The 12021-nt window shown below is 35.1% G+C and overlaps 1 protein-coding gene across 1 annotated transcript in view; it reads right to left on the reverse strand.

Moving 5' to 3' along the window:
• LOC144438458 (uncharacterized) overlaps positions 1-12021 on the reverse strand; it is a 59883-nt gene that overhangs the window by 35308 nt on the left and 12554 nt on the right. The window contains exons 15-30 of the mRNA XM_078127487.1: positions 11415-11618; positions 10728-10882; positions 9711-10070; positions 9001-9030; positions 8604-8754; positions 7897-8074; positions 7492-7549; positions 7108-7180; positions 6391-6418; positions 4025-4080; positions 3386-3442; positions 2507-2581; positions 1878-2021; positions 1387-1477; positions 783-884; positions 135-319 (exon numbers count right to left, since the gene is read on the reverse strand). Coding sequence (XP_077983613.1) covers positions 135-319; positions 783-884; positions 1387-1477; positions 1878-2021; positions 2507-2581; positions 3386-3442; positions 4025-4080; positions 6391-6418; positions 7108-7180; positions 7492-7549; positions 7897-8074; positions 8604-8754; positions 9001-9030; positions 9711-10070; positions 10728-10882; positions 11415-11618 — 1947 coding nt within the window. The remainder of the gene's footprint in view (positions 1-134; positions 320-782; positions 885-1386; positions 1478-1877; positions 2022-2506; positions 2582-3385; positions 3443-4024; positions 4081-6390; positions 6419-7107; positions 7181-7491; positions 7550-7896; positions 8075-8603; positions 8755-9000; positions 9031-9710; positions 10071-10727; positions 10883-11414; positions 11619-12021) is intronic.

Consider the following 12021-nt stretch of genomic DNA (forward strand, 5'->3'; position numbering starts at 1 on the left):
ATACCATGATATTACTTCCAAAATCAACATTTACACATACCTTTTTCTGAAATACAAAACAGATGCTACCATTTTGATAAATTTTACAGCCATATATTATTGACACTAAATTTCTTTGAACTGCGTTTTTTTACCTTGATCTGTAGGCACCTGCATGGTTTCTGTTTAATTTCAATACAACATTTAAATCATCTAGTGCCTTCTTTGGTTTATTCTTCAACAAGAATAGTAAATGTCTATGCCAGTATGCATCCAATAACTGAGGTTCTATCAGTATGGCTTGGTCTAAATCATCCCATGCACCCTTCAAGATTCCAACCTACAAAGACCACATCAAAACATGTATTTATTACTTCATTCCAAACACTGTGACCTGGTTTGAATGTGAATGTGGACGTATACATGAACATACAACCTTTGCAACAGTTGTCTGCAGATACTGCTAATCAGAATGTCATTTTATCAGTAGTGGTTAATTTAACTGTCTTTGTAGGTGCCGTAAAGTCTTCTCCTTATCACAATATCAAGTATGACGTACACTGATATAAAACTAATAGTATGTGCCTCAGATGTAGAGTTACATGATGTTTTATCAACTACAGTTTGTTTCATGTCTGTGAAAGTCAGTCATATATGGAACTATTCAGAAGTACCAAAGTAACAAATAATTTAGTGGCATCTTGTACTCAAACACAGCATCATAGACAGTGGAATGTCATTAAAAAGACAGAGTAGTTTGATAAAGTAAGATTCTAATGTAAACTTCGTTTTACTGGTCATACCTTCCGATAGAGGGCACCTCTTCTACAGAGGTCAAAAGGTGATGGTTTATCTCCAGCCAAGTCTATAGCTTCTGACAATCTCTCAATCTCCTCCTGATAGTCCTGTAGGTAAGAATATGAAAGTTAGGTAAAGTATTCACAATTACTTCACACACAGACGTATGCACAGGTACATTACACATACATATATATGCTAGCATTCTGCCAGTCAGTCAGTCAATGACAAATATACACATACTCATACATAAAGAAATGAATGAATGAATAAAAAGAATCACATACACAATGTATTTTCATCTGTTACTGACTCTTCTACAGTTACTGCAGTTATTTGTTGAGGTTTTTCACTGTACCATGTATACACCTTTTTTGGAAACTTATACTGGTCATGTAGACATCAAATATTCTACTACTATCAAATGACTCCCATCAGTTAAAAGAGCAAAGTAAATTACCTTATAGCAGAATATAGGAAATAGTTGTCAATGATATGTATTATGTTTTGATGCTTACACTGTACCCAAAGTTTAAGATAAATGTAGAATACTTATGATCTGAACATGATGATAGAATTTAACTACTACTATGAGAGTGAATGTGTTACCTCTGTGATACCTTCCTCATCTTCCATCTCTGGTAATGGATTGATAACATCAACCTGTTCTGACATTACTGAACTAGTAATGGAAGCTCTCCTGAAATCAATCACCAAACAAACGTCTTGTCAGTATAGACTAAAACACTAACAGTATACACTATCATGTTCACTGTGTTGTTTTCATTTTCCTAACAAAGACTTGAGACTCTGTACGCACAGAAATCTGTGCTGAATTTAAAATTCCCCACTAAAATCTCTAAATCCAATTGGTAAGCAGACTGTAATTGTATAAAACAAATGCTATTGTCTTCACTGTCTTGTTTTCATTTCAACACAAATGCTTGAGACTCTGAAACCTGGCCTGAATTTGAAATTCCCAACCCAAATCTCTGATATCTAAGACATGCTGTCACTACTCGACATCAAAACAAAATAGACAAAAATGTGAAGAGATTCGATAATGTCGATCTATTTGGTTAGTTTCAAGTTTTACTCACTTCTTGGAAGGTGTTGGTGATTGTATATAACCACCATCACTAACAGGTGATGTACTACTTTCTTGCATTCTAGAAGGTGGAAATACTTCATCAAACCAGGTATCCCAGATTTCACGTACCCATTCACGTACATCAACTCCTTCTCTGTATGGACAAAAAAAAAGACAGATTTAGTATCACTTTGTGTTAAAAAAGTAATTATCTTTGTACTGACAGTTTATTGTGCACTGGTGAGTACTAAGTATATGGTATGTATTAATGGTACCTTTTATTTTGATGTATACATGTATATACAGAAGCCTTGTTAAGATCTGTGTGTTTCGTCTGTTTGTGACAGTAAGTGTTTACATGTAACGCAATGGTAGCTTTCAAATTTACTTGATGTAAACGCAAGTCAAAATGTGTTGACCTTGTGTGTTTTATTTATCTGTGAAAGTACATGACATGATGCAAAGTTTGAAGATTGCTTTCAGTTGCAGTTGTTTCACACAGTTAGCATAAAAATCCTCTTTGTGATGATCTGTGCGTTACCATAGACACTGGAGTCTCTCCATTATCTATGGTTTTTACATATTTGTCAATATACATGAATTATTTAATAAAAACAAGGCTATGTATGAAATACTTACTCAATGTTGTTGTTTTCGGCAAACTTCTCAAAATCAAGTTTTGACACACTTGGTCTTCTTGCATACCTAATACGTCTGTGTAATAATGTAATATAAGATATGTAATTGTAAGAATGAAAACTTTTGATATGAATGATGACGCACTCAAGCCATTTTCTGTGTGATCCTTTTAGTCCATCAGTTAATAATATTAATGATCTTTATTTGTCCAAATAAATTCAGAAATTTGTTGAATGGTTGCCACTTAGCAGCACCCTGGTGCCATAGTGTTAAAGAAGCAGGAGGAAACCAGAGGACCCGGGGAAAAAACCTGTGTTGTTAAGCAGGGTCAAAATGAGCGCATCACCCTTCTTACAATCAAACCCAGCTGACACTTGCTGGCTTCGAACCCAGACTACAGAGGTGAGAGGCATACAAGCTAACTGCTCAACCACTGACAATCCATGAGTTTGAGACCTTTATTGGACTAAACTACATCTATCATACTGTGTCAACCCTAATTTGATCCAAAGTAAGAGTTAGTGTATATCATGATGAACAAGAGGTTTTGTAACCAAAATTGTGATGTTTTTCAATTTCTTTAGTATCCTAAAATATCATGATGTTATCTTTATATCTTGTATGGACACAAGTAAGAGCTCTAACAGTCACTAGATATAAAAGTCAAAATATTTTGATATTTTAGTATACATGTACATGTAGTAGGTAGAATAAGGATATTTTAAAATGAAATAAATGTAACTCCAAGAACCAAAATCTTACAGACTCTGTCCCATTAAGCATTGTGTACTTTGACTATTTGTATAGTACCTGATTCTAATATGCAAGATTTACATTTGATATTGTGAGGCATGGAAAATAGACTATTGATATACTTACTTTGGGACTCTTAGCTCTACCTCCAATGGTAAGGTTACCTTGGGTAAAGATTCACTCCTGTAAAAAAAAAAAATAGCATGATTTGTGAATATGATTGATCAATATATGAAACTACAATAATGTAATAATAATTTTATGTTACTTGAAGATTTCCAAAGATTAGGGAAAGCACTTCCTCAAATGAGTACTGACAATATCAAAACTTCCCAAAAATTTTCAATCCTAAGCTCATCTTTTTCCCCCCTTTTTTGTATTTTACTGGGTTTATTACAAAGATACACAACTCTTTTCATGAAGCGAATTTTTACATTTTGTATTCAGAAACTTTCCTTAAGTTATTAATTTCAAAAACTGTCCTCATTTCTTAATATGTGAATTTAATTTACTTTTTCTGACCACAATATGAAACTCTATACTCTGAATATTTTGCAGGGTTCATCTCACTGATACGAGTCCAAGCCACATCACATATTTGTTTGTGCACACACTCCGAGTACATCACACCAGCACTTATGCATCACAGGCATATAATACCACAGCTTTTGTTCTGAACTTTATCTTGTACAGAGTTACAACTTTTCAAGAAACATCAAGTATTTGTCATCCAAGAAAATTGCTTTGTTTTTGATCAGTTTTTACCTTGTTAGTTCTCTTGGTTTGTCTCTCAGAAAACGCTCTATCTGGTGAAGACGTTTCTGTGAAATTAATAAAAGCATAAAGAAAGTGAGAATGTAACAGAATGAAAGTTGAAATAACATATAGCAAACTTTTGAATATCTTGGTCATGACATTCATTCACATTATTCAATTTGTAACCCTACTTTTACATTTTGTTCCAGTTTATAAACACCAAGCCATTTTTGTACAGGATGGTCATTAAATAAAATCTACTAGGAATTCCTTAGTCATATCACCATGATTCCCTAATTTTACCACAATTCCCTAACTTTACCATGGTTCCCTTATTCTACAAGGATCCCTTATTTTACCAGGATTTCCAAACTTTACCATGATTCCCTAAGTTTACCAGGATTTCCTAAATTTACCAGGATTCCCTATGCCAGGTTTACAAAATATCCCCCTGTATCTGTTATCAGGGAACTCAAACATACATGTAAGCTAACATGTACAGACCTTTCTCTACATATACATATACACTGATGATGAATCTGGACAGAATGAAGGATACCTCTAATGAAAACCACTCCAACGACCTGTCTGGCCAACAAGTTGGAAGCAGGCCAAAAACTCGGCAAAGAAAAAATGATGATGCTGAGAAAGACAGACCATACCACTCAAGGACATAAAGAGTAAAAGAAAAGTAGGACCACAAACTCGGAGAAAGGATCTCTCTATGATGCTTTGCGGCCAAAATCCAAACGGGAACTGTACAGCTGAGAGAGTTAGAGGAAGCATTACTAAGCTCCACATAATGTACTTACAATGCAAGAACAATCCATTTAAAAGATGACATGAAATGAGTAGAGGAAGAAATAGAGACCATTAAATAGACACATTATCAAAATAAGTGAAACAGAGATCGAGGTGTAGAGATTTAATGGAAAGACTAGGGGCAATATGGCTGTATGAATAAGGTAAGACAGAACAAAACCCAAAGGCAAAAGGACTGGCTCCCATGATTCACTCAAGTTTAATGTTGAAGGGTTTGACACACACACACTCAGATGGAATAATATCATGCAGACTTTAAAATCCAGGGAAACATCAATATCAAAATGACACACAGCATATGCACCAACACAAGGCTAAGAAGAAGAAGAAGAAGAAGAAGGCTAAGAAGAAGGCTAAGGCTAAGAAGAAGGCTAAGAAGAAGGCTAAGGCTAAGAAGAAGGCTAAGAAGAAGAAGAAGAAGAAGCCTCTCAAAAACACATGGTAGAGAACATGGAAATTCATATACTGACAAGGGTGAGCATTGGAAGTGATCATTGAATGGTTAGAACCCAAATAAAATTGGATAAAAGACTGATGCAGCTGAAAAGAATACAAAAAGGAGAAACCTCTAGGACAAACCTAAAAACTCATTGAAAGAAATCAAGAAGACTTCAAGTACTGAACTGGTTGAAAAAATGAAGTAACAAACTGAAAATTTAGTAACAATACTTAAAGAGGTAATACAGAAAATGGAAGCAGCATCTCAAGACAATAATAAGAACAAGGGGGGGGGGGGGGAGAAGATAATAGAAATAGACTGCTCAAAGAAAAGAGGAAGAAAATATGGCAAAAGGAAACCAAAATATCAGCAGAAAAGACTGAAGATGCTGTACTGAATAAAACTGTGAAGGAGTAAAGAAGAGCAAGAGCCAGGAAAAACATAAAGAGAAAACATAATAGAAACACTAGACAAGTCTTGAAAATGGAAGAAGAGCTAAAGAGTATAGACATGGGCAGAAGTTAAATATAACAATTGTGAGAAATCCATCAGGAGCGATAACATATGACTGAGATGAACTACTGAATATCTGTGCAAAATTTTATGAAAACTTGTGTATATGTCTGCAGGAGAAGAGTTAGATGAGGGCCAAAGGGGTTGCGTGGATAAAGAAGACAGAATATCACTCCAAGCAACAAGATAAAGATTGCAGGTCAATGACATTATAAGACTGATGATATCTGAAATGGAGATGGGCAGGTTATATTGCAAAATTGTCTGATAATAGATGGAAAATCAGATCCACTGAATGGCAAGAAATGGAAAACGACATGCTGGAAGACTTCACTGATGATGGAGAAATGGACAATGGCCAGCTGGAAGACTTTGGATGGAGAGATGATATCAAAGAGAGAGCAGGAGCAAAGTGGCCCAGATGTGCAAAAGACAGACAACAGTGGAAGACTTTAATGGAGATCACCAGTAGATCAAGACATCCTAATAGAATACCACATAACATAACTTAAATTGACTAAATGTATGTACACTTTATTATTCAAACTCGAACTCTGTAACATTTCATACATTTGTAATATACAAGTATCTCTAGACTTACTGGGTCAATCTTCTTCTTTTTCTTCTTTCTGCAATGAAGTTGGACATAAAATTAACTTTTAAAATGACAAATATTTACTAGTTGATCTTTTAAAAATATGCCACTTTTCAAGAATTGAGGCATCTTTTTAAAGGGGCAAGTTAAAAGTCATGGGATGAAGTTTATTTTAACAAGACATGGAGATTACAGGGGATGATTTTAAGCATGTTTTGAATAGCTCTACCAGCTAAATATTTATCACACCTAAAAATAATCCCTTGCATGACTTTCCCCTTTCATATCATATTTAGAAAGTATATTATTATCATATCACATTCTTTTTTCTACCTTACAACTGAAAATAAGTTTTGGAAACACCAAGTCTTTATTTTCTGAAAAAAAGATATTCCAGATTTAATCATTGACAACCTAAATCATATCTGGATACACATAATATTCTATTACATGTGTCAGATGTTCAGCAAAGCTGAAGTAAGGGTCACCTCCTGTGGACTTATTTACCAATCTGATGTTCTGGTTGGTCACATGACTCATCTCTCGTATCATGTGACATTGACATAAGAATGGAATCCCATATATGTTTGAAAGTTGAAAATGACCTGTCCTGGTTTTGATCATGTTTTTAGCATCCTTTTGCTTGTATGACACACAGATACAAATGTATCAGTAACTATTGGTAGCCTTTAAATTATTTCAATATGACAAAAATTCACTTACTTGACTTTACTTGGCAGAATGACATACTTCAATCCAGCTTCTCTGGCCTTCTCTGCAGGTGTTGGACTTTTAGCTGTCCACAAAAATAATCATGTTAAAAACAGTTCAGATTTGTTTATCAAAATTATAAGTGAAACCATACAAAAACCCCCAAAATTTCAGAACCATGCCAATTCTCGATACAATACATGTGATTTCTTGAAACCTAGAGTCCCTGATATCATTATAATTTTGATCTGTGCTTGTGCACAAGCATACATGACTACAGTACCAATCTCTTACATTCCCCATATGAACACAAAGTCTAGAGACAAGCATATCTGAGGTAAGATGCGTATGACTATCTGCTATACCACCATGATAAATATTGTATACATTAAATACCTGGCTGTTGTGTTTCAACTGGTGTTAGCTGTTCTATACTCCGGGATAGACTTGAAAACTGTAACAAGAAACAGTTGTGTTTTTAATAATTCAGTTGAGAACTTAGTACCTCACTTTGACAGTCTGAATTTGTTCAGCAAGAATGTGCACATAGAAATGAAACGGACAAAGCAGAAAGACAAGTAAAATGTTGTGTCCTGAGGACAGAGGAACTTGTTTAATTGTAATGAACCTATATATTCAGAGAGGCTTGTAATGAACTTATACTTAGAGACAGGTAGAAGTATTCATACTGAGACAGGATGATCATGAGATTGCTTAAAAGCTGTAAACTGCAGTTTAATTTGATTTTCATGCTGGTATTCTACAGTCAAAAAATATTCCCTTCCTCAAAATTCAACTGACCAGTTCTCTACTGGGATCCTCCGGTGTCCTCTTGAAGGGTTCCTTTATTTTACCAGTCTTGATGTCATGGATTTGTTGCTTCTGTATTTCCAGTTCTTGCATGTATGTGTTGAAATCACCAGGGAATGTCAAGTCATAGTCCATTTCATCTAGTAGGTCTGGACATGATTTAGCACGTCTATATGAACAAAGAGAAAATGCAGTCACTCAGGGAAACATTCTTGAATGCTACTTTTTTTTCAGCACCAATGGCATTGCAGTGCAACTGAATATACTCTATATCATATGTGTAGACCCAATTGGCATATCAACAATGAAGTCATCATGTCATGAACAATTCTTCATCTACACATCCCAAGAGAGATCCCATGGAATTCAGACCAATCTGCCCAGCAGATTAAATTGGATTTTAAGTTAGTTTAACTAAATTAAAATGTGTTGACTAAATCACACACCTGTGTTGCAATCATTTTCATTTCATTGCCAACTAGACATCATACATGTGTAAATAATGTCCCATCAAATTCTAAGGAAATCAGGCTGGCAGTTTTTGAATTAAGTTATTTACATGCACACAAGCACATCCACAGAAAAGTCCAGGATCATCTACTTGCACATATCACTAACTCTATCTGCACTGGTGTATTAAACTTTAAAGGACATACTTGTGAATATTTTATTATTTGAGTGACAGTGTCGAGACTTACCTGAGGGGTACTTCAGCTGGGAAGATTTCTGAATCCGGCATTTCCGCAGGTTTTAATTTATCCAGGTCTGGAGACTGAATGGATGCCATCATTGAGAACTTCTGTCTTAGTTCAGCTACACTGGTCCTAGCAGGTCTTGAAGGAGACTCCACTGTAATGATGACAACATAAAAAAAGAAAACATCAACAAATGTCTTTGGTTGTATAACCACAGGGACTTTATGCATATACATGATAACTGTAGAGAGTATATATGTTAGCAAACTCTGCAAAACAGTCTAAGTAACGACTGAAGATACAGTATGTGACATAGTTGTGTTCTTGCCATATACCAGAAGGGTTCATTCTTAAAAATCTACATAACATACATTGAAATCATCATAAATACTGTACTTACCTCCTGGAGTAGCACCATCGTCTCTGATTTCTGTTGATAGAAACAAGAAAGACACTATGATTAATAATACAATATCTTGCAGAAAGTATGGGAAAACAATGCCAATATGTGTACATGTGAACTGGTTCAAACAAAAGTGGGTAGTTTTTAAAATTGATTTTGAAGTATTGAAATAGGCTGGTGAAAAGTAACATTGGAAGAACATAGTGTGTGTCAAATGAATTTGAGAAGATGATGATATTGAGTATGGATTGCAGAATGCGATGATTCTGGAAACGTCTTGTAAACTGGAGTGGGACAGTGTTAGAATCTCTAATACAAGGCTAAGAATTCAAAAAAGTTATGCCTCTCCCATTAATTGTGTACTTATAGCATCTACAGGCAATGCCTACTCACAGAGTAATACACCTAGAAGCCATAGTAAATATTCTGTTGAACTGTAATGATTCTATGATACTGTCAATTATCAGATATACTTCTCTCTAGTAGTGAGATAATAAAGCCTTGGGAGAAGCACCAACAATATCCAGGTTTGAGACTATTTCTATTATATTATTTATCGGTCCCGACCATGTTAGCGCCCTCACTCGGGCAAGAGTTCAATGCTTTTGTTTTAATAAGGTTTGTTTTTTGACAAGTTTCTGTTTAACGCCTAGCCTGGCCCTCCCAATTATGTATATACCAACAAAGGAAGTATAACAAGGTAGTACCTTCGACTGTATCTGTCTTTCCTATATCATCACCAACCATCAGTTCTATATTCAGTTTTGTAGCTCCACTCTTCTTCTGCAAACCGTCTTTCAATAACTCTTCCAATCTACCATTGCGGTAAGCAGTCATCAATGCCTCCATTGTCTTCTGGTCATCACACTCAATTTCAAACACCAGACTACCACGAGACACTTTGGTACATTTACCACTACCAGGCAGTCCCTCTATGAAGGATTTCACCTGGGGTACGTCCTCCCATCCCTTGACACTACTGTACACCTTCTCAGCTGCCACTGATGCTGGCAACATCTCGGCCAGTTCAACATCTGTGACTCGGACACGAAGAGAGAATGGTTTACCTGTAATAGACAAAAAAACCAAATTTAACATATTTGAAACAATTTAAGCTCAAAACTATTCGCTGTGCAAAAACATGAAATGAAACTCTGTAATGCAGTTGTGTTAGGGTTCACTGCCCTGAGTAATGTTATGTGCTGCATGTACTTAGTTTCAGAGTCATAAAATTAATGTCAGAGTTAAACTGAGATTATAAGCCTTTTAATCATGTGAAAATACTTGTATAAATCTCAATTAAAATCTCCTAGCACACTGTTAATGTCGATGCATAACTTCTATAACATTACATTTGTCTTCTGGCATTGTGAGAACAGTTGATTGCATGGTAGGGATTTTCTCAATTTTACGATAAGATTTTTTTTACTGTATAATAAACTATATAGTTTATAAGTTATATTTTCATTGCAGTTTTTATTTCAGTCAATTGCAGCTGATGGTTTAGCATGCTTCAGTAAGTAGAATATTATGGATGACTTTAAATATGCAGCAAAATTTACGCCAGAAAATTTATAACTCAGCTCGTGCCCCTTTAAAGTTTTCTGAACTTCAATTGGACCTGTGAATTTAGCTTTATTGTATGGCAGAAAAAGCAAGGATTCTATGGAATAATGATGATGTCATGGAATGTCTGTCATGAGAATATTTGATTTATTATTTACCTTTCTTCTTTGCCAATGGTTCAAGATCATCAGATTCACTGGCAGTTGTTTTGGAACTGACAGAGATGGGACGTTGTGCTGATTTTGGTTTGAATTCTCTTGGCTTTGGAAGGAGACTAAGATCTTCCTGTGATCCATGTTGACGTGTTAGAGTTCTGTCAATGTAAATATACAAAGATATAAATGAAAGAGTAAACAGCCATAAAAACTAATTTTGTAGAGATTTTCTTTCATATTTACAATAAAACAAATATTACTGGTACTCATGAGTCACTTTCACTGTATTTCAGCGAGTATATTAAACAGCAGAACACAATGTTCAGACTGCAAATTGAAAGAAAATGCCATAAAAGCAGGGCTATTTTTTGAGAATTCAGACAAGGCAGTAAAACTCAATGTCACAATAAACTTTATATGGTTAGACATTTTATAGAAGACACAATCTACACATGACTCAATCTTCAAAAAGTTTGGTTACCCTCCACTGAAAATGCAGTACAACAGTTGCATTTTGCATCTCCTGCACAATGTTGTATACGTCGTCAATTTTTTGCCCTAATTATAAACCATAAACTGTAGTCTTATAATACATTAGTTTCCAATTCTCATTTCCCCACAGTTGCAAAACATCTAAGGATAGAAAACAATTTCTACATAGAAGAATCTCAGCATTCATACTAAATTCACCTTTTTCTTTGCTGTTTCTCCTCTATATCAGCTTCATCATATAGACTTGCCAACTCAGGTTCACTTTCACCAGAATCATCAGCGATAGTTGTAGCACGTTCACTTTCCTGACCTAGGGCTACACCTTGGTAAGACGGAAATAGATGACTCTGTACATACGCTGGCGGTACATCCATCTTAGGCGGTGCTGGAGTCCAATATAATCTATGGTCATAGAACAGATATATTACATGGCTAAACTCATTGATGCAATCAAATCACTGTTATCTATAAATGTGTCTGTTGGATGTTTGTTTGTTTGTAAGTCTATCTGGGGGATGGCAGTATTAGAGGGTTCCTGTCAAACTACACTACATGTATATCATATCGAAATACATTGTGATCTCCATGTTTTACAAAGTAGATTGTGTCCATCAAGTACAAAATGTGTAATTTTATTAAGCAACCTCTGTTGTGGTATATGTGACACCTCAGTATCTGATTATTTCATTTGATTTGTATTACAGAATACTGATTATTCTCTCATTTCAGTTGATTATATACATTGTACTAAAGTGTGGAAGTAAAAAAGTCTAAATTGTACATGTACTAATAATGCCATTCACTG

The sequence above is a fragment of the Glandiceps talaboti genome, chromosome 8, assembly GCF_964340395.1.
Source record: "Glandiceps talaboti chromosome 8, keGlaTala1.1, whole genome shotgun sequence".
NCBI lineage: Eukaryota > Metazoa > Hemichordata > Enteropneusta > Spengelidae > Glandiceps > Glandiceps talaboti.